We start from the raw sequence: 24261 nt of genomic DNA, 5'->3' as shown, positions 1-24261 counted from the left end.
TGACCGAATGGAAATGGGAGGTTAACTGGATCATGGAGGCGTAAAGGAGGGTGTTGACCCTTCGGGGGCAACAGTCTCTCTTTATGGATACTTGGATGGGATGGATGTTTTTACTCGGAGGAGATCCCTGATCTTTAGCTTGGTCGGGGAGGGCTAAAGAACTGGAGGTGCTATTGTTTCTATCCCCATACCTCACCTTCGCAGCGTATGCTCCGGGGGTCTGTGATTTCCCTAGGACATCTCTTCCTTCTTTCTCCCCCCTTCTTTCTGTTCCTGATACTCTATTGGATCCACGGAGCACTATCTGTTTCCTTTTCCTCTGTTCTCGCTCTATTCTTCTGAGCTTTCCTATTAAGTGCAAGTCGGGTGGCAATTGCACCGGTGGATCTAGGTTGCTGGACATCATGTACTCTCCGTGCCCCGCCAGGGGTTCCTCCCTGGCAATGATATCCGGACATTGAGACAGGAGTTATATGAGGGATACCTCTGTTTATTCGATAGGCACAATCTTTGTGTTGTTAAGACTGTCCAATATGTGCATGACTTTGACTTGGTGTATATTGCCACTATTTAAATGGATTTATTCTCTTAATCCTCCCTCCCCCCTTTTTTTTTTTTTTTTTTTTTGCTGTATTACTTATCTTTTTTTGTTTATATGTTGAAATTGCTTAAATAAAGATTATATAAAAAAAAAAGAAGGGAGTTGAGGACACCATTATTTGACCAAGCTTTTCATTTAAACTGTCCATTGTCTCATTGGATTTTGAGGTTGGTGTTGGTCCATGGGTACACAACAGATCTAAAATTAACAGGTCATTTGGCTTGCATAGCAAACTTTAATAATGTTTTAATCCACAGCTGACATGTACCTGTGTTGGCAAAGCTGCAGCATTGAGGATTATGCTTCAATAATATATTCCAGATTAGCAGTTGTCAAATTTAAATTTTTGTGGCTGCATACGTAGCTCTGATCCTTGCTAAATGTAGACAAATCTAAGCAAAATAGCAATTCAAAAGTAAATGTTCTGTATGAAATGAAAAAAAATTAACACAACTTGGACCAACAAGGTAAGCAGTTTGCTTTTTTTATAATGCCAACGGACTATTGTATAAAATTTACAAAGGACACCTATTCGTGTCAGAATGGTTCCACCTAGGGATGCACCTATACAAAAACTAAACCGGATCATTTTCCCCGCTACCAACTGCTCTGGTAAGTGGGGGAAAATGACTGGGAAGCTGCAGGAGGGGAGTGGGCACCTCTCCCGCCGCCCATAAAAGTGATCCTGTGGCGAATTTGCCGCCGGGATCACTTGTATGTTAAAAAGCGGACCACCGGCCGTGTAAAAAAAAAAAAAAAATACTAGGGTTACGGCAGCTATCTGCTGCCATAACCTGGTATTTAACATCAAAGTAGTGACATAAATACACGGTGGGCAGTCCAGAAGTGGTTAAAGAACACAACATACAGGGATATGGGAAATGATTATGGACACTTCTACACCTACACAGGTTGAACTGGATGAACTATGGTCTTTACTCAACCTTACCTTCTATGTAACTAATGTAATGGCTGCGCAGCAGGGGCGTGTCAGGACAAGTCTGATCATTGGAGGAGAGCACAACCGAGCACAGTGTGCTCTTTTGCTTAGTGTGGTCAGCTTTTAATAGGAAAGCGACTGGTAGCAACACCAGGGATTTCTCATAAAGGAAGCAATACAAATAGAACAGGATATTTTTCTCATACAAGTACATGGTACAGGAGGCACATATCAGGAACATGAAGCGTTGGGATAAAATACGCTTTAAGATTACATGTGCATTTGAGAAATGTTATTTACCACTTAAAACCTCCCTTGTATAGACATTCCAAAACCGCTGCTGGTAGCTACCATCTCGTTTGGAATTTCAACAGCCTCAGAGCTGTCCCTTTAAGTGACATTCTAGGCCCCATGCACACAGCGCGTCAGAAAAAATGAGCTGCAAAGCTATTTCTGACGCCAGGAAAAAGCGGCATCAAAAATGCGCCTTTAGCAGCATTTCGAATTGGCGTCAATGCGCATTTAGGCGCGTCGGCGCTTAGCAGCGTTTTTAAATAAACACAACGCTCTTCTATTTGTGACCAATTACATTTTAAAAAACGCCTGACGCTGCTAAAAGCCGATGTACAGCCCTAAGCCGCGTTTAGGCACGTTTAGCAGCGTCAGGTGTTTTTACAGCTTAACACTGCTGCTCCTGAACACACTGGCCCTGTTTTTTATTTTTTTGCAGCTTAAAAACGCCTATGCCACTTGTAGCTCCTAAAAGCCTGTGTGTGTGCATGAGGCCATAGAATAACATGGAGGGGCGTTTTTAAGCTGCAAAAAAAAAAAAAAATGTCTGACGCTCCTAACAGCAGCTGCAAAAAAGCCCTGTGTGCATGGGGCTTTATAGTATTCTTCTTCAATCTGCCCCCCCCCCCCCCCAGCAGCTACAAAAATGATCATGGGGATAGGAGTGGAGGAGCTGTACCAGCACACACAGTATTCATCCATCTCCAGAACAGGCAAGAGGAAGGGAACACTGTAGAAGTGCTTGATTTTTCTGCGGGGGGTGGGAGGGTGGGAAATATCCTCCCTTGCACAGTGCAAGGGAGGAGGGGGTGCCCCCCCCCCCCCTTCCAGGGAGGATATTTCATTTCCCGGAGCTGGGCTTTAGGCTTGGCAATCTGATTTCAGTAGGAGGCTCACGTTTTCACGTTTCTACAAACGGTCAGTTTCATAGGTAACTCTGTCTCTTTTTAAGAAACGCTGCTAATGAAGCTGCCGTAGTAATTTTGTGTAATGAGCATCAAGTGGCATTGTAGAATTGACAAGCAGTTTTTAAGATCATTTAGAAAACTGGAGATTTGTTAATTAGCCTTATCATTTCTGGAGAGCAAATAGATTATGGAGAGGCAAGCAAGAGTGACAGAAGTTCTTGTAGGAAGAGGACAGGATAGATTAATGTCAGATGATCTTGTTCACAAATTGTGTGATAACATGGCCTTGACTGATCCCTTGGGAAATAATGGTGGACAATGTCCTACATAGTTTTGGAATATGCCTTATTTTGAGACGTGTCGCACTTTAAAAATGGTCAGTGCAGCTTGCCGGTTTCTGACATTACTGGGATTCTTTGTATAAAGTAGCCTATTATGCATGCTGAATACCTGTCAGTGCCTTTTAAAGGGAACCTGTATCCAGTCTAAAGACATACCAAGTGTTTACACATTGTTAATGTAGAACTATGGCCTGTCATTAAAAAAATATATTTTCTGCAGCACTTAAAGTGTTACTATACCCACAACAGTAAAATCAGTCTGTATATGCAGTAAAGCATGCTTGTTCTACTCTCTGTGGAACCTAAGGGGTTAATCCTCTGCGTTGTGTAAAAAGGTGGTTTGACCTTGTCTTCTCTGATCCTCCCCTTCTTCCACAGACCCCTAACCATCTCCTGGAGCATTTTAAGTCACTCTGCACATGCTCAGTTTGGTGTATATTGCTTGCACTGAGTACATGTGATTGGCACAGGACCAATCGGCACTGTCCAGACAGAGGGTCAGGGGTCCTGCAGCCTCATAGGACAGTTGGAGTAGAGGAATAACTTCTTTAAGCTTTAACCAGACACTGTTAGAAGTCACAAGACTGCTATATACTGCTGATGAGAAAAGGTATTTAGCAGTTTATATTTACTAAAATACAGTAAAACCTTGGATTGCGAGCATAATTCGTTCCAGAAACATGCTTGTAATCCAAAGCACTCTTATATCAAAGCAAATTTTCCCATAAGAAATAATGGAAACTCGGATGATCCGTTCCGCAACCATTTATTCATAAGTCTTTTAGTTTATAGTCTATATACAAAGATTATAGCAATGCGATAGGTTGTGTCCTCATAAAATGTCCATCCACAAACGGCAGCCTCCACAAGGGGATTAGAAGCAAAATCCAGCAGGAGCTACAGAGTATAAAAGAGAAGAGAGGCGCCTCTAAGTGTAGCAGTATGGGGACATTTAATGAAGGTACAACATTTAGCAACTCACATGGTTGATGATTAAAGAGACACATCTAAGTATGCAGGCATCTTGGGTAAAGCTGTCCACATAGACCATCTTCTGAATCACCGTCTCTCACCGATGTCAGTCTGCAATTGGGATTGGGAAGACTACCCTGCAGTAGAGTGATCTGAAAGCGAGACTTTGAATCGCTCGTGGAGCGCAGCATGGAAGGGTGTAATCATCAACCATGTGTGCTGCTAAATATTGAACCTTCATTAAATGTAACAATATTGCTACACTTAGAGGCGCCTCTCTTCTCTTTTATACCCATTTGTGACATGACGCTACTTGTATATCAAGACATCGCTTGTATATCAACTCAAAATTTATTTAAAATTTGCTTGTCTTGCAAAGCGCTCTCAAACCAAGTTACTCTCAAACCAAGGTTTTACTGTAATTGCATTTCCATGTTCTGTGTACTGTGGGAGATCAGATCTAGTGAATGCAGGGTCCTGGGTCTTGTAACTGACTGGCAGGCTCACCAGGTATTTGTGGGACTTTCCAGGAAAAACTGTAAATGCAGGCACACTTAGAATTCAGAGGATATATTTTATCCTCTGTTGCTGTTGACTACCCCCAGCGCTTGCCTGTATATATTACTAACCAAAGGTGCTATGTGCATGTACCATATATTCTCAATCAATTACAATAAAATTAATAAGTGCATGAATACATAAAAAAAAATTGTTACTGTAAATTAATACTGTGCTGTGTGGGTATGTTGAAATTATATATTAGCCACTGTTACTATTGACTACCACCATCGCTTGCCTCAATATCATGTGTACTACAGACCATAAAGTGCCACGTGTATGTAACATACTCAATCAATTACGGTAAATAAAGAAGTGCATAAATACATACATAAATATATAAAAAATGAAAACCTATTTCTATAATCAATGCTGTGCTGTGTGAAATAAACCCAACAACCTCTGGTTGTAACAAGTGACGTATCACATTAAATGCAGTCTATAATCATCCATTAACATTTCAGGTAATGGATAAACAATTTCTTGTGCAATGGTATAAAGTTTTCCGTGCTAGTTCAAAGTGCAGGTGCTAATTATAATCTTCCCCGTCATTCGTATTGTAGCTAGGTTTCACCAAAAACAAATCCAAAATTGAATGTGAATGAGCCACTCACCAGAAGGTGTTGGTCTTGGCTGCTGTATAGCATCAAGACCACATGCACTTTGGTGGTCACCCCAACCAGGAACGGTATGCAATGTGTCCTTAGTAGTCACCCTGACCCGGAACGGTAGTCTATGTATCGCCTCGACAGCACTCCTCCTGTTTAACAGGGGTGGGAAGCAAAAAGAAACTCTGGATAGTGTATTGCCATAAAAATTTTAATTGCCCGTCCATGGGCTAAAAACATCCACAATTGTAATGTAAAAAGCAATTAAAACAGTACTATGACTAGTCACACAGCAGAGTTAGAGTGGACGCGGTGTATTTTCGGTGTGCGTTCCACTTACTCCTCGTGACGTCACCATGTACGTTCCAACTTACACGTTTCGTCATGCAAACTGACGTCTTCAGAGAGCTCCGGAGTCTGTATCTCTGTCTCCGACCCAAGCCCCCCCCCCCGCTGCTGTTAGTAAAAAAACTAAGAAAATCACTGCCAGCCCCTCTCTTTTAAGCGGCCATCCTGCACTGTATAAGTGTTTGTTAGAAACAAAGCCTCTAAATACCTTTTTGTGCTGTATTTTCAGGCCGGTCACGTGACTCCTGGCCGCTCTATAACTACAATTCAGGGCCACAGCGGGAGGGACTGAGCGGCTAGCTCGGCGGTCACGTGACTTCTGGCTGACTTCAGAGGGAGAACTCGGTTCCTCCTGCTGTAGACCTGGTTCGTAGTAGCAGAGCGCCCGGGAGTCACGTGACTGGCCTGAAGATACTCAACAAAGAGGCATTGGTTCTAACAAACACTTATACAGTGCTGGATGGGAGCTTAAAGTAGGGGGGCTGGCAGCAAAGCATAATTTAGGGTTACAAACCCTTTAACTATAGGTGACCCTGCACTTAGTTTTTCCTTGCAAAGTCCCACAAATTCCTGGTGAGCCTGCTAGTGAGCATGGGTGTCCAACCTTTTGGCTTCTCTGGGCCACATTGAGTGTAGAGAAATTTTCTCGGGCCGCATATAAAAAATATTCTATAGTTAAGGTATAAAACTAACAAAACGCTGACGCGCCCCCCCCCCCCCCCCCGCACGTTAACAAAACTAGAGGATGATCAAATGAAATGGAATCCGTATACAGAGGTTTACTTCTTCTGAGAGATATTAAAGGAACACTCTAACCACCATGACCACTTCAGTGATTTGAAATGGTCATGCTGGTAGGAGTCGGAAACACTGCACAACACAACTAGTTATTTAAAAACATATTGCAACAATTTACACACGCTAATGCACGTACCTTTTCTACATATTTTGCAGACTGCTGGCGGGTACTGCTGGTGCTGTTACAGCCTCTGCCTACAGTTAGTTGGAAGCCGCTGTGGCCGTGCCCCCCGACTCGACTTCCTTCCTCCCCAGCAAAAAAAAAAAAAATTGTCAGGCGGCAGTGGGCTGCATTGCCGGTGGTTCCGGGCCACAGGTTGGACATGCCTGATTTAAAGCACCCACTTCAAGGGTGGATTTTTTTTTTCTTGGAGTTGAGCTTTAAAGAAAAAAAAAAAAAAAACTTTACTCTGACCTCTGTAGCTGCAAGCACTATGAGATTATTCATCCCCAAATTTAAAGCGGAACCTCTCTCATTACCATTGACCATTTTAATCCTTATGCTTCTAGCATTAGTAAATGGATAAGAAGGCATTTTATATTTACTTATTTTAAACTTGTTTTACATTACTTCAGCTACTTCCTGATTTTGAGGCATATGCAATGATGTAATATATTTCAGGAGGGGAGGGAAGGCTTTCTCAGCTAAACACACCCTCCTGCCTGCATGCCTGAGCTAAGGGCAGAGGGATTCCAGGAAGTAAATGCTACTTGAATCATCAGCCCTTACTCCATATTGCCACAGCAGAAATACTAGGGCGGTGTTTTTCAAAGTCATTTCTCAGCAAATTAAAGCACTGAGACGTGGGTGGTTGGAGGAGTTTGCTTTAAATGTTAAAAATGAATAAAATAGCAGTTTTGGTTTTGTAGTGCTCAGATGCAGTGTGGTTCTGGTTTGACAGTGGAAGGAATAACGGTATTGAAATGATTTTCCCAGCAGCTCAGCTCTCTCCATCACCACCCTTCCTTGGAATCCAGCTGTGCATTTATATTCGAGATGAGAAGGCTGGAAGATGCTGAGCCTGGTAAGAGAGAGGAGGGGTAACTGAGCTGCTGAGAGAACCACTTGAGCCTCCTCCCTATCCCTGCTGCATAGTGACAGTTGTTGGAATGGGAAGAAAGATTAGCAATTAGCACGGCAGTCTGCAATCAGGGGATGGAGAAATTTATTAAAGAAAAAGTTCACTGTAAACTTGCCATTCAAGACTATAGAACAGTGATGGCGAAGCTTGGCACCCCAGATGTTTTGGAACTACATTTCCCATGATGCTCATGCACTCTGCAGTGAAGTGGAGCATCATGGGAAATGTAGTTCCAAAACATTTGGGGTGCCAAGGTTCCCCATCACTGCTATAGAACAACCTCTAAATACACTATTTGGTCACAGATACAGGAGTAATCAATGACTTGTGAGTACTGTACATGGGCTAACAATCCCCCAAGTGTGCCATCATCATAAAGGAACACTCCATACATAGTGTTAACTTGAAGACGTAGGTGGGATCTGAAAGAACCATAAATAAGTGCAGTTGACAAAACGAGGAGTGCACAACTAATTTTTAGATGGAAAATGCTAATGTAGAATCTTAACATTTATCTGCAACTAGACATGTGTGATTTGCTTCGTTCCGAATTGAAATTCTGACAAACTTTTTGTTATTTGAAAATTCGGATGTATCCGAATTCCGAATCACAATAGTAACCAATGTAAACGAAACCTGCGAAATGACAAAACAAAATTAGTCCGAAATAAGGAAATTCGAATTTGATTTGAATTCAGAAATGAATATGAAATGTAAACCTATTGCTTGGATGTGAAAAACTGGGCAGCTGCATTTGAATTTGAAAGAAAAAAAATGGAATTCAAATGCAGATTCAAATTTTACAAATTCAACCGAATTCAATTCAACTAATTTAGAGAAATTTGATTTTTTTTTTTTTCAATTCAAATGCGGCTGTCAAATTTTTCACTTCTAAGAATTGCAATATGTTTACATGTTATATTCGTTTCCAAATTTGAAACAAATATGAAATGTAAATATATTGCAATTCTTAGATGTGAAAAATTTGGTAGCCGCATTCTAATCAAAACATTTTTTTTTTTTACTTCAAATGCAGATTAAAATTTTATGAATTTGACTGAATTGAATTTAGTTCAACTGAATTCAGGAAATTTTGAATCCACATTTAAATTGAATTTTTTTTTTTCAATTCACTTCCAATGCGGCTGCCAAATTCGAATTATTTTCAATTCGAATGCTGTTGCCGAATTTTTCACTTCTAAGATTTGCAACATGTTTACATGTCCATATTCATTTCCAAATTCAAAACAAATACGACATAGTATCCATTCACACTACCGCGACTGGTCAGCCTGACAAGTCGCAGTCCATTGTGTGCTACGGGAACCGTTCTAATAGGAGCAACTCAAGTTGCTCCGACTTAGAAAAAGGTTCCTGTACTACTTCGGGGCGACATTGGAGCGACTTGCATAGATGAAGTCCGTGCAAGTCACGCCGAAGTCACGGTGCACGCGACTTCACAGGTCTCCCCCAAAGTCGTGCCGCGTTAGTGTGAGCTGGCACTTAAACATATTGCAATTCTTAGATGTGAAAATTCAGTAGCCGCATTCAAATTAAAAAAAAAAAAAAAATGTAATTTGATTGCAGATTCAAATTCTCCGAATTTAGTCGAATTCAGTAAATTCAGTGGAATTCAGAAAATTTGAATCGAAAACAAATAAACTAAACTAAGCAAATTATGAATATGAAAACAATTTAGTTAATTAATGAAACAAAACTAATTTTTTTCATTCTTTAACCGCTTGCTGATTGCCCTATTTAGATTTACTGCGGCAGAGCGGCTCGACTGCGTATAATCACGTACATGTACGTTAATAAGTGCACGCAGTCTCGGAAGGCGCGCGTGCGCTGCCGGAGCCACACTTCTGCTGTGATTAGACACACAGGAGCCAGACCGCGGGAGGAGCCGGCTCGATCGCCGCCGGCCTTCCACGATCTTCAGAGAAAATGACAGGAGAGCCGCCTGCCTATGTAAACAAAGCAGGCGGCTCTTCTGTCAGACAGGCACAGTGAGATTGTGTGTTTCAGCTAAGCTAAAAACACTGATCTCTGTGTGCCTGTCACAGAGCCTCCCCCCCCCCCCTCCACAGTTAGTAAGCACATTTAGGAGCACACTTAACCCCTTGATCACCCCCAGTATTGACCCCCTTCCCTGCCAGTTCCATTTATACAGTAACAGTGCATATTATTTAGCATTGATTACTGTATTAATGTCACTGGTCCCCAAAAAGTGTCAAATGTCGGGGGTCCGATCTGTCTGCTGCAATGTCTCATTCCTGCTAAAAATCGCTGATCCCACCATTATTTATATAAAAAAAAATTAAAAAATCTATCCCGTAGATTGTAAACGCTATAACCAATTAATATACGCTTTTTGAGAATTTTTTTTTTACCACAAACCTGTAGCAGAATAAAAATTTGCCTAAACTGAAAAATTAAATTAAAAAAAAATATATTGGGAATGTTTTCTAGCAGAAATTAAAAAATATTGTGTTTTTTTTTTTTTTTTCCAAAATTGTCTTTTTTTTGTTTATAGCACAAAATGTAAAAACCACAGAGGTGATCAAAGACCACCAAAGAAAGCTCTATTTGTGGGAAAAAATTGACATCAATTGTATTTGGGTACAGCATCGCACCACCGCACAATTGTTAAAGTAACGCAGTGCCGAATCGCAAAAAATGGCCTGGTCATTAAGGGGGTAAAACCGTCTGTCCTGAAGTGGTTAACATGTCTTTTTGCAACTTTTAGCAATATAAAACTCCAGGTAACTGCAACATATAAACATAAGCAAACTCTTTCACCTGCTAAAGATGACAAATTGTGAATTTATTCCCAAGGAAGACTAGCAGCCTTGGGAGATGGCCCCTTAGAAGTGCATCCATGATGATGGTGTAGACTTGCTTATCCTTGTAGGATCTAAACGTTGCTGTGAGATGGAGATAAGCATACATCTGAGGTAAGTGTTTTAGGCTGGTGGGGGGAAGGAGTAAGTAACATGAGTGCACTTTGAAAGTGCACTTATCCTTTAACAAGCTGTCCCAGTGCAATGCCGGAATATGCCCTTGCAGACTCGCTGATGAAGTTTCCAGCAGAAGCTGCTTTGCTGAAGTTTGCACACTCTTGAGCCAGAGGTCACTTCTCAGTGACACATTTCAGTGCTAGCGAGCCTCCTATGCCAAGAAGCTGCCAGCGTGCCAGCTTGTTCTAATTTCTCTTGCCGCGTGATTCCTACTGAATGGTGGTGTTTTTTTTTAATGCATACAGAGGAAATTTTATATAATTGATCATCTTGCAGGTTAGCCAGTGATCATTTAGTTCAGACGACATGTAAACTAGGAGAACTGGTAATGCTGGCGTGTTCACTCCAGCATGCAGGCTGGAAATGAGAAATTAGCCAGAGACTGAGAGCAAGTGGCAGCTGCAGGTTGCACATGATCTGGATTTTAATGTGCTGCCGTCATTTTGTACATCCCAGTTCTAGTGTTTTCTGCTAGACAGATCCAGGCAGGAGCATGACTAGTTTTGTAATCACATTTTGTTTTCTCCCCTGTAGTGTCAATACATACCCAGTGACTGATTATAATAAGAATAGAACAGGAAGCTGCCTGGGGCCCTGGACTCCAGGGGAGCCAATAAGGGTGCTAAAAATGTTCAGCACTTTAGTTCTCTTCATATTTAATTTCAGAGTTGTTAGCCTTATACTTTCCTCTGAATTTGATCAATAATGGCAGCTTTTTTATTGCTTACAGTGAAGGTTTTATCAATCAATAATCCACAATAGTATGCGCACTTCCTGTTCCTGGAAGCAATGTTTTTTATGTGCCACTGGTATATGAGGCATTTGAGTATACCACTGCTTAAAGTGCTTGTAAACCCACTTTGTTGACATTTACCTATAGGTAAGCCTACATTAACCACTTGCCGTCTGCTCACTAGAGCTGTACTGCGGCAAAGTGGCTCTTGTAGGTCTGACGACGTAGACCTACGTCGACAGACACTCCCCCTTCTCGTCGGCGCGCACACGCCGCCGGAGGCTCGCTCCCGCTGTATTCAGTCACAGCGGGAGTCGGGCCAGGGGTCGCCGCTGCTCTTCTCCGATCATCGGGGGAATCGAGTCTGGAGATCCGCCCGCTTGTGTAAACACAAGCGGGCGGATCTCCTAAGTGACAGGCAGGGTCAGATTGCAGGGTAGCTGAACATGCGATCTGTCCCTGTGTCACTCAGTCACCTCCCCCCACACATGTCAGTAAGCACCAGGCATACATTAACCTCTCCCTCTCCAATAAAATTAACCCCCTTCCCTGCCAGTGTCATTTTTACAGTAACAGTGAATATTTATAGCACTGATTACTGTAGTAATGTCACTGGTAACCCCAAAAGTGTCAAAAATGTCAGTCAAGGGTCCGATCTGTCCGCCGCAATGTCGCAGTCCCGCAAGAAAAATCGCAGATCGCCGCCATTACTCGTTAAAAAAAAAAACCCACCAAAAACGACAGAAATCTTTCCCTTAGTTAGTAAACGCAATAACTTTTGCGCAAACCAATCAAAATACGCTTATTGCAATTTTTTTACCAAAAATATGTAGCAGAAAATAAATTGGCCTAAAATGATAAAAAATGTTGATTTTTACATTTTTTTGGGGGGAATTTCATATAAAAAATGTGAAAAATTATTATTTTTTCAAAATTGTCGCTCTGTTTTTGTTTATAGCGCAAAAAGTAAAAAATGATCAAATACCACCAAAAGAAAGCTCTGTTTGTGGGAAAAAAAGGACGTAAATTTCGTTTGGGTACGGCGTTGCGTGACCGCGCAATTGTCAGTTAAAGTTGCACAGTGCCGAATCGCAAAAAGTGGCCCAGACGTAAGACAGCAAAATCCTCCGGTGTTAAAGTGGTTAAGGCTTACCTATAGGTGCTATAAATATCTCCTAAACTTGCACCGTTTAGGAGATATTTACAGTGCATGCAGCCGATGACGTCCTCAGCGCATGCGCTCTGAAGAAACGGCCACCCGTGCCGTTCCTTTAGAGCCCAGTGCCGTGAACGGCGGCTCCTGGGTGCATGCGCGGGAGTGATGTAATCGTGCCTCCGGCCAATCGGATGTCTGGAGGACGCGATCCAGGAAGGACGACGGCCATCCTGTCGGCACTATGGGGGCTTCGTTTTTACTTCATAATGAGCTAGTATGCGATGTATACTAGCTCATTATGCCTTTGTCTTTACAGGTTTTTTTTTACATTTTTTTTCAGCCAGTTTACTTCCTCTTTAAGACTCTAATTCACAATTTAAAGGCATAGTCAACCTTAAAAAAAAATAAATTTACCCATTTTGAAAAAAAAGAAGAAAAATGTGCATGTTTTCCTTTTTTTTTTTTTTTTTTTTTTTTTTTTTTTTGGCATTTGGGGCCTGCAAAGCATTGCAAACTTATTCAGTGTATTACAGAGACATTGGACCTGCAGGCTATAATGCCTGCCCCAGGTCTGTATCTTCAGTTATGGTGCTGGATGAAGTATCAATGGACTACGAGTGTGGTGACATCGTCACACGTGTGCTCCATTGAAAACTGCAGATCTCTGGAAAGGGATGACATGGCTATGAAAGGTGGACTTGACGTTTATGGACTTTGTGTCCAAGTCCTGCTGAAATGTTTCACAAACCCATGCCAGATGCAAAATACTAATTTCTGTGTAAACTGACCCTTATGCATGATCCAATTTAGCAGTGAATTAAAAAGAGTCCAGAACCCACTGTAAGATTAACCTTTTGATGAAAAAAGGACAATGAAGCCTAGATGCTTGGGCCAAATCTAGCATCAGAAATGTAATTACTTATTTGCAGGCCTACTTTTGTTTTTTAAACTATATATAAGGCTTTTAATTGCTACTCTGCTGCTCAGATTTTACTGTAGGCTGACAAATAGACAAACTCTCCATAGTGTCAATACATACCCAACACATTTAAACATCATTTTTTTTTATTATTACTGTAATTGTATCTGACAGTATTAAACAAAGGCACACTGCCGTCATTTTGTACATCCCAGTTCTAGTGTTTTCTTCTTGACAGATCCAGGCAGGAGCATGACTAGTTTTGTAATCACATTTTATTTTCTCCCCTGTAGTGTCAATACATACCCAGTGACTGATTATAATAAGAATAGAACAGGAAGCTGCCTGGGGCCCTGGACTCAAGGGGACCTTCAGTGCTCTTTGCCGGCTCCTTGCCGGAAAGTAAACTCCCATGCGCATGCGCGAGAGTGACGTCATCGCGGCTCCGGCCACTCACAGCGCCAGAGCCGCCGAACCCGGAAGAGATGCCGAGGGAACATGACAGCTCCCTCAGCAGTGTCCAGGCGGCCGTGTCTGGGCTTTGTTTTAAGGTAACTATTTCATAATGAGCTAGTATGTGATGCATACTAGCTCATTATGCCTTTGTCCTGCAGGTTTTTTTGTGAAGATACAACCGCTTTAAAGAACTGATGCAACAGTGTCCTCGTGACAGTTGGGCAACTGGCAATTTTAAGAGGAGCTCATCAGTTTCTGCCTCGGTTTCTCCTATTTAGGCCTCATGCACACTGGACGTTTTTTACAGCTGCTGTTTTTGGCGTCAGACGTTTTTTTTTTTTCTGCAGCCAGTAAACTCCCAGCATGTTATCCTATGTGTCCATACACACATAAGCTGTTATCAGCAGTTTTTTGCAGGGGCATTTTCTGGCTGTAAAATAACCCCCAGAACTAGTGAGTTTTCAGCTGTAAAAACGCTCTAAGGGCTCTTTCACACGGGCGGTCCGATCAGATCCGCCTGTCAGTTTTTTAGGCGGATCTGATCGGATCCTCCATGCAGCTCTATGGGGCAGCGGGTGTCAGCGGAGACGCCTCCGCTGACACCCGCTGCCATCCGCATCCGATCCTGTGCTGAAATCTGGACGGATGGAAACCCTATTTTTCCATCCGTTCAGTAATCGGAGCGGAGCGGATCTGATGAGAGCGGACAGGCGGTCCGCTCTCATCCGATCCCCCATAGAGGGCAGCGGGTGCTGAGACACCTCCCTCTCCGCTCTGCAAGCGGAGACGGAGCTGTTTTCCGCCGGCTCAGCGGGGATCGCTCCCCGCTGAGCAACACGGATCCGCCTACGGAGGCGGACCGTGTGAAAGAGCCCTTACTCTGATAAAAGCTGAAAAACGCAGACAAATGCGGCTATTCTGCATTTATCATTGTTTTTGGGCCATAAGCTCTTGTGGGATTTTAGTTGCTAAAAAAAAAAAAAAAAAAAAAAAAGCTTAAAAATGCTACAGCTGAAAAAAAAGCTAAAAAATGCTAAACGCTTCTACAGCTACAGTTTTCTACTGACGTTTTAAAAATGTCCAGTGTGCATAAGGCCTAAAGGTTTAGTAAGTAGGGTGATCAGGTTGCAAGGGACTACTATTTTTTTTATTTTCGGTGGATATCAACATGTAATCATTTCTTTCTATACATTTGTCTATTTTTCTTCCTAAAACTACTATTTTTCTTTTGAAGTTGCTGTTTGCCTGAATTTCAAATAACCAATATTTCCTAAGTGGCCATGTTGTCGTTTGACAGTTAATTGAATATCCAAACATCAAATAGCAACGCAAATCAGCTCTTTAGTCATCGCTGCCCATAACATTATTTTCCCTTTAATCACAACTAAAGAACACGCTACAAAAGGGAGGAAGAGACTTTCTTTCTTCTCGGTCACCGAATCAGCGTGGTATAATTGCAAAGTGATTTCTAGATATTTTGCTGCGTTTTCTCTAAGGTGATGGATGAGCAGCAGGTTGGAAGAACAAAGCGTTTCATTACACTTGCTAAAATGTTTGTTTATATAAAAGTGGATTTTTTTTTTTTTTTAATAGTCTGCCAGGCTTGATTTAATTCCGCACTGAAAGAAGACCTTTAAATTATGTCTTAAAAAAAAAAATGTAAGATGGGGGTCTGTTTACAGAAATAATAAAGCAATCCCCTGATGGCTGACACGCACAAAAAAAAAAAAAATGCAAGATGTTTTTTTTTAGCATGGGAATAAAACCGTTTTTTTTTTTTTTTAATTTAATTTTTTTTATAAACCAAAAATGCACACAAAACCGGCAAAGAAGATAGAACCGTGAATGGGCCCATAATACACTATACAAATATGTTCAGATCTATATACATCAACTGGACGATGCTGGGGGGGGGTAAACGTATCTTTTACAGGAAATATCCAGATTTTCCAACATTTCAGTAACACAGAATTTAAAACATTTTTGCCAGACCTGGCTAGGTGCTCTAATATGGGACAAAGACGTCCCAAGGCCACACATTCTCAGGGTACAAAGAATGCTATTATATTTCCCCAAAAAAGCTTTTGCCCAAGTGCTTCCTTGTTGTTCCATATGACAAGCATGCATTTTCACCAGGGGCAAAAATTCATGTTTGTAGATCATTGTAAGTCAGACCCCTACTTTACCCTCCAGTGCATGGTCTGCTGCTGTTGGAGGTCTGCAGGTACTGAAGAGTCAATGAATCAGACGCATTCTTAGAAGTTTGAGTGGAGAGGGGTAAAGACTTACTAGGAAGCTTCTAAGCTAAACATTACCACCACAGAGAAACTTCAGTCCCCTTTAGCTTTGAAAAACTGTCCCTCCTCCCACTGGTGCCACTACCTTCGTTACTCCAACCACCTCGTGAGGCTTCAGTTTCTTTATTACTTGTGTCCTTAGGCTCCATGTACACGGGATGCTGGAAATGGCCGTTTAGGAGCAGTTGGGTGTTTTTTTCAGAAGCCCCTGAACGCAGCTCCATGTTATCTTATATGTCCATGTACACAGGGTCGTTTGCAGGCAGTTGCGTTCAGGGACTTTTTTTAGAACGCAATTATTTGCGTTCGAACGTGTTTCTTGGCGTTTCAAACGCACAAACGCGTCCGAACGCGATGACCCGCGTTTAGCGTTCGCGTTTTTCCATTTTAAAGGGGAATCATTTTTTTGACCTCTAGGAACGGTTCTAAACGCAAACGCCCGCTAAACGCTGGTGCAAACGCGACCTAACGGACGTTTCAAACTTCCTAAAAATTCCAGCATTCAATGGGACTTTTAACAACGTCCCGTGTACATGGAGCCTAATAGGCGATGGATGCCTTCTACTTAAATTACCAAATTAATTTACCTCTTTTTAAATGAACACTTCTATTAAGATTTGACTGCTTACTGCCTTTGTGGTTCGCTAGCAGCACTGGAAGGCACGTCTGTCCACATGCGTAGGGTTTCCACCCATTCTCATATATGTCAAGGTTTGTGACTTCCATACCTGCTCTGTCTGTGCATATTCCTGGAAACTTGCATGTGCATAGATGTATTGCTGAGACCCAAAGCTCTGCAGCATATACAGTGCCTTCGGAAAGTATTCACAGCGCTTCACTTTTTTCCACATTTTGTTATTTTTCAGCCATATTCCAAAATTATTTAAATGAATTATTTTCCTCATAATTCAATTCTACAGACAATACTCCATATGGACAATGTGGAAGAAGTTTGTTTGAAATCTTTGCAAATTTATTAAAAATAAAAAACAAAATCCCATGTATGTAAGTATTCATCCTTTGCTCAATACTTTGTTGAAGCACCTTTGGCACCAATTGCAACTTCAAGTCTTTGAGGATGATGCTACAAGCTTGGCACACCTATTTTATGATAGTTTCTTCCATTCTTCTTTGCAGGACCTCTCAATCGCCATTAGGTTAGATGGGGAGTGTCGGCGCACAGCCATTTTCAGGATCTCTCCAGAGATGTTTAATCGGGTTCAAGTTTGGGCTCTGGATGGGCCACTCAAGGACATTCACAGAGTTGTCCTGTAGCCACTCCTTTTTAATTCTGGCTGTGTGCTTAGGGTCGTTGTCCTGTTGGAAGGTGAACCTTTACCCCAATCTGAGGTCCACAGTGCTCTGGAGCAGGTTTTCATCAAGGCTGTCTCAGTACATTGCTGCATTCATCTTTCCCTCAATCCTGAGTAGACTCCCAAGTTCTTGCCGCTGAAAAAGATCCCCACAGCATTATGCTGCCACCTCTATGCTTCACTGTAGGGATGGTATTGGCCAGGTGATGAGCGGTGCCTGGTTTCCTCCAGACATGATGCTTGCCATTCAGCCCAAAGAGTTCAATCTTTGTTTCGTCAAACCAGGGAATTTTGTTTCTCATGGTGTGAGAATCCTTCAGGTGTCTTTTGGCAAACTCCAGATTGGCTGTCAAGTGCTTTTTACTGAGGAGTGGCTTCCGTCTGGCCACTCTACCGTACAGGCCTGATTCATGGAGTGCTGCACAGATGGTTGTTCTTCTTGAAGGTTCTCCTCTCTCCACAGAGAATCGCTGGAGCTCTGTCAGAGTGACCATCGGGTTCTTGGTCACCTCCCTGTCTAGGGCCCTGCTCTTGCGATCGCTCAGTTTGGCCAGTCGGCCCGCTCTAGGAAGAATCCTGGTGGTTCCAAACTTCTTCCATTGATGGATAAGGGAGGCCACTGTGCTTCAATTCTTTAGACATTTTTCGATACCCTTCTGCATATCTGTGCATTGATACCTCCTGTCTCTGAGGTCTACAGACTTAATGTCTTGGTTTGTGCTCTGACATGCACTGTTAAATGTGGGACCTTATATAGACATATATAGGTGTGTGCTTTTCCAAATCATGTCCAATCAACTGAATTTACCACAGGTGGACTCCAATAAAATTGTAGAAACATCTCAAGGATGATCAGTAGAAACAAGGTGCACCTGAGCTCAATTTTGAATGTCGTGGCAAAGGCTTTGAATGCTTATGTATATGTGATTTTTTTTTTTTTTTTTTTTTTTTTTTTTTAAATTTGCAGAGCTTTCAAACAAACCTCATTCACATTGTCATCATGGGGTATTGTTTGTAGAATTCTGAGGAAAATCTTAAATATAATCCATTTTGGAACAAGGCTGTAACATAATAAAATGGTGAAAAAAGAGCAGAAAATAATATCCAAATGTGAGAGAGGGAAAGCAAGTTTTTATGTAGAGTGAAAGGTCCACTTTAAACTGAATATTTGAATTTGATGTGTTGTATCTAGGTCAGGTAGAAAGGTAATGTGTCTGCAGGTGGAAACAAACACCTTTTTTTTGTAACCCAATTATCGTGAACAGAGTATTGATTATCTGCCTTTTTTTCCTCTGTCTAGCTCCAGATCGACAAGGTTGTGACTCTCATATTCGTTTTCCTGTGCCTCCTAACACTAAGCACTGGATTGCCCTTCTACAGCGTGGAAACTGTACCTTTAAAGAAAAGATTCTTCGAGCCGCATCCCACAATGCCACAGCTGTGGTCATCTACAACAACAATTCTAATGAGGATACTGTGACCATGACACATCCAGGTATATTGAGATAATTGATGCATGCTTGGTAAGCCTAAAAGTAGACCTGTAGATTGATGACTTGACACTATTGGACATGGGTTCCTTTCCTTTACGGTAACACAGTACTGTATGTATTTTTTATGCATGCAAGACAGCCATGGAAAGGCTGATGTTTGCTGACAACAATAGGTGAAGAGACTTCTCCATCCGGTCTTAATGCACTTTAACCACTTAAGCCCCGGAAGATTTTACCCCCTTCCTGACCAGGGCCTATTTTGCGATTCGGCACTGCGTGAATTTAACGGACAATTGCGCGGTCGTGCGACGCTGTACCTAAACGAATTTGGCGTCCTTTTTTTCTCACAAACAGAGCTTTCTTTTGGTGGTATTTGATCACCTGTGCGATTTTTTGATCATGCGCTATAAACAAAAAAAGAGCGACAATTTTGCAAAAATAACAATATTTTTCACATTTTTTTATATGAAATTCCCCAAAAAAATGTAAAAATCAAAATTTTTTAACATTTTAGGCCAATTTTTTTTTTTTTTTACCATGTTTGGTAAAAAAAAAAAACGCAAAAAGCATATTTTGATTGGTTTGCGCAAAAGTTATTGCGTTTACTAACAAAGGGAAAGATTTTTGTCATTTTGTTGTTTTTTTTTTTAACGCGTAATGGCGGCGATCTGCGTTTTTTTTTTTTTTTTTTTGCGGGATTGCGACATTGGGGCGGACAGATCGGACCCTTGACTGACATTTTTGACACTTTTGGGGCTACCAGTGACATTACTACAGTAATCAGTGCTATGTATATGCACTGTAAAAATGACACTGGCAGTGAAGGAGTTAACTGTATTGGAGAGGGAGGGGTTAAGTGTGTCCTAGGGGCGTGCTTCTAACTGTGATTGGCTGTGGCTCTGTGTGTAAGAACAGTGATCAACGGTCCTACATAGTAGAACCGTTTGATCATCATTCTTACACAGGGGAGACTGACAGGCGGCTTTGTTTACACTAGCCGCCTGCCTTTCTCCCGCTGTCATGGACGATCGCAAGTGCCGGCGGACATCGGGTCCGCCGGGCACACGCGCGGGGGGGGTCCGTGACCGAGTGGGAGTGGGAGCGCGCCTCCGGTGGCGCGCACTCGCTCCCCACACCCTTACAGGCTGGCGATGTATCCCTACGTCGCTCTGCCTGTGAGGGGCTGACTGCCAACGTAAATAGTCGTGCGGCAGTCGGCAAGTGGTTAAGCAACAGTACACAGAACAATCTTCTTTTTTTTTTTTTTTTTTTTTTTTTTTTATTAAATTTTTCAAGTCATTACATAACAGGTAGCATGCAAGCTACAACAGTTGCATCCATAATGGGTGAACATATAGCAATGCAGATGAGAAATTAATAACAATTGTAACAATTGTAGGGTTTCAGCAGTGACTGTTCGTACTTGAAGCGTACATTAACAATGCAGGAACGTTTCTTAAGAACATGCAGTAACTTCAGTAACCATCTAGGACATAAATCATACTTAAAACTCAGTGCCATCCTTTGCAAAACAACAATACATAACGTACGGCAATACCATAGTGTTGATACCATGGGAATCATGGCAGTCGAACTCTTGGGGAGACCGCCGAGATAGTGGAAATATCTGTGCTTCTCACCCCTGGGCACCCCTACAGGGAAACAATCTTCTTTTTGACATGGCCGATGGTTAAGATATTTGTTTTATTTCTCTATTAACCACTTTACGACCAGTCACTGTGCCTCTACTGCGGCACAGTGGCTCGTTCCCATCCAGCGACGTAGACCTACGTCGCTGGACTCCTCCCCTTGTGGGTGGCCCTCACGCGCCGCCGGAGGCTCGCTCCCGCTGTATTCAGTCACAGCGGGAGTCGGGCCAGGGGAGGATCAGCGGCGATCGCCGCTGCTCTTCCCCGATCGTCGGGGAATCGAGTGTGGAGATCCGCCCGCTTGTGTAAACAAAGCGGGCGGATCTCCTAAGTGACAGACAGTGACAGATTCCAGGGTTCAGCATAGCTGAACATCCGATCTGTCCCTGTGTCACTCAGTCACCTCCCCCCACAAACGTTAGTCAGCACCAGGCATACATTAACCCCTCCCTCTCCAATAAAATTAACCCCTTCCCTGCTAGTGTCATTTTTACAGTAACAGTGCATATTTATAGCACTGATTACTATAGAAATGTCACTGGTACCCCCAAAAGTGTCAAAAATGTCAGTCAAGGGTCCGATCTGTCCGCCGCAATGTCGCAGTCCCGCAAAAAAAATCGCAGATTGCCTACATTACTCGTTTAAAAAAAAAAAAACACCAAAAATAACAGAAATCTTTCCCTTAGTTAGTAAACGCAATAACTTTTGCACAAACCAATCAAAATACGCTTATTGTGATTTTTTTTTTTTACCAAACATAAGTAGCAGAAAACAAATTGGCCAAAAATTTAAAAAAAATTTGATTTTTACATTTTTTTGGGGGGGAATTTCATATAAGAAAATGTGAAAAATATTGTTGTTTTTTCAAAATTTACGCTCTTTTTTAGTTTATAGCGCAAAAAGTACGGCGTCGCACGACCGCGCAATTGTCAGTTAAAGTCGCACAGTGCCGAATCGCAAAAAGTGGCCTGGACGTAAGACAGCAAAATCCTCCGGTGGTAAAGTGGTTAAAGAGGCTGCTATATTGCCCTGTAGGCCGGCCATACAAAGAGGGTTGCAGGAAAGAAATAAGTTTGATTCCCCCTGCAACGCAGACAGTGTTGATGCAGGAATCCCTCCTGCCGAGCCATTGTCTTCTCCTGGCAGGGTCAGGCAGGGGGAAGCCACCTCCACCCGGAGAAGACCGTAATTATCGCTAGTGGCTATAGCAGTTGCTATCGATAATCGCAAGAGAATATAGCAGGCTGGTTGTACCCAAATTGATCGATCAACTTGGTACATTCAGCCTGCCCATTAACGGTTCGAGCAATGGAGTGCTGCAAAGGTTAGTAAAAGTATGGTTTAGGGCAGTGATGGGGAACCTTGGCACCCCAGATGTTTTGGAACTACATTTTCCATGATGCTCAACTACACTGCAGAGTGCATGAGCATCATGGGAAATGTAGTTCCAAAACATCTGGGGTGCCAAGGTTCACCATCACTGGTCTAGGGGGTAGTCTAGCAAGAGACCTGCATTTGCCCTGGCTAGAAAAAAGTGGCATGGTATCTTTAAAAAAAAAAAAAGGAAAAAAAAGGAGGCGGGGGGGGGGGGGGCTGAGAAGGAGTGCTGGAATAGTGAGTATAACTGTGTCATGGAATATATTTTCACATTTTAAGATTTACCTTAATTTGTTTTCCCGGGGATCTCTTGGTTTCCAAAGGCTTTGTGAAGCCATTTTTTGTTTGTAAGGCAGGGGGGTTTCCAAGACCATGGATCTTCCATTTGCGGCCGTCGCTCTTCAAAAGGTTGAGCACCCCTGCAGAAATGCAAAGACTGGAGGAGGGAGACACGGGCAGGAATCAGTCATTTGTGCTGTAGTGCTGATGGACCAAAACAATATGCTGAAAGTAGGAGGGAGCAGGGAGTCTTTGGCCTCTTTCACACGGTCCGCCTCCGCAAGGCGGATCCGTGTTGCTCAGCGGGGATCGATCCGCGATCCCCGCTGAGCCGGCGGATGACAGCTCCGTCTCCGCTTGCAGTGCGGAGAGGGAGGTGTCTCAGCCCCCGCTGCCCTCTATGGGGGATCGGATGAGAGCGGACCGCCTGTCCGCTCTCATCCGATCCGATTACTGAACGGATGGAAAAATAGGGTTTCCATCCGTCCAGGTTTCACGGACAGGATCAGATACGGATGGCAGCGGGTGTCAGCGGAGGTGTCTCCGCTGACATCCGCTGCCCCATAGAGCTGCATGGAGGATCCGATCAGATCCGCCTAAAAAACTGACAGGCGGATCTGATCGGATCACCCGTGTGAAAGAGCCCTTAAAGAGGGAGAAGAATGTCAGCTTCATCAATCTGATTCTTCTCCTTTTACTGTCCAGGCAAAGTCTAGGGGAGGAACAAGACTTGTTAATGTTAATTAGCTACAGCAGAGAACAATTGGGTCTCCTGCCCTGCCAGAGAGGGCTGTGCTGTGTGGCGGATCTGTGTAATTGATTAGCTGGATGGACAAAAAGATAAACCCCTTGGCATGTTAAACGCACGTATGTGTCTCGTCTGTTAATTTAGCGGTCCAGGTTTAAAGGAATATATAGCTTTATGTGTTAGAGATTAGTAAATCGTTTTATCAATGTAAAGTTTCTCAACGCCACTATATCTATATTCGATCTGTGATTATATGTGTACATAGGGGGCAGCCATATTTTCACATTACATTACTTTCAATTACATTACTAAGGCTCTACTTCCTGCTTTGCAGTCATTGGGCTTTATTTACTAAGGGCAAATCCACTCTGCACTACAAGTGCCCTTGCTGTACATCCAAGGGGAACATGCAAGGAAAATAAAAACAGCATTTATGCATGCAAATAATTGGATGATAGAAATCAGAAGAGCTTCCCCTCATTTCAGATCTTCTCCTTAGGTCTACAGCAACTGCACTTCCAGGTTCACTTGCAGTGCACAGTGGATTTGCCTTTAGTAAATAAACCCCGCTGTGCTTTAATTCTTCCTAAAGTGTTACTAAATCCACAACAGTAAAATCAGTGTCTATATGCAGTAAAGCATGCTTGTTATACTCACTGTGGAACCTAACAGGTTTATCTTCCGCATTGTGTAAAAAGGCTGTTTGATCCATTCTTCTCTGATCCTCCCATTCTTCCACTGTCCCCAATCCATCTCCTGATAGTACAGAGCCTTTATGGCCTTTCTGTACATGTTCAGTTTGGCGTGTATTGCTAGAGGTTTTTTTGGGAGAGTGCATGTGATCAGCACTGTCCAGACAGAGGGTTGGGGTCCTGCAGCCTCATAGGACAGTAGAGTCAAATGAAAACCCCTCCTACAAGCTTTAACCAGACACTAATAGAAGTCACAAGACTGCTATATACTGCTGATAAGAAAAGGTATTTAGCAGTTTAAATTCACTAAAATAATTACATTTCCATGTTCTGTGTATTGTGGGAGACCAGATATAGTGAATGCAGGGTCCTGGGTTTAGTAACACAGATTCCCATACACTACAGTGTGATTGAACAATCTCCTTTAGATCTACCAACTCTGTGGTCCAAGGCCATGTCTGATCTGCTACTAATTAAATGGATTGTTTAGGTTTCACTGCATGTTCGATGTTTTGCTAAATCCGAAGAAGATTGGATTCGCACAGAAATTGTACAATTGGATTGTATAATGTATGGTCAGCTTTAGATTGAGCATAAATGGCTCAAATTTCTCAACCCACAAGAGAAAAAATGACTTTATACTCTTATCTACACTAACATCGTAGATGAAGGAACCTTTATT

At 42.5% G+C, this 24261-nt stretch overlaps 1 protein-coding gene across 4 annotated transcripts in view; it reads left to right on the top strand.

Annotated features, from left to right (window-relative positions):
- Window positions 1-24261, top strand: part of RNF130 (ring finger protein 130) — a 552973-nt gene that overhangs the window by 120196 nt on the left and 408516 nt on the right. For all 4 annotated transcript variants that reach the window (XM_082253136.1, XM_082253138.1, XM_082253137.1 and 1 more), the window contains exon 2: window positions 18642-18836. In XM_082253136.1, the coding sequence (XP_082109262.1) occupies window positions 18642-18836 (195 nt within the window). The remainder of the gene's footprint in view (window positions 1-18641; window positions 18837-24261) is intronic.

The sequence above is a fragment of the Pelophylax lessonae genome (assembly GCF_965119305.1).
Source record: "Pelophylax lessonae genome assembly, chromosome: 4".
NCBI lineage: Eukaryota > Metazoa > Chordata > Amphibia > Anura > Ranidae > Pelophylax > Pelophylax lessonae.
The sequence above is the reverse complement of the archived record's forward strand: the minus strand, read 5'-3'. Positions and strand labels throughout refer to the sequence as shown.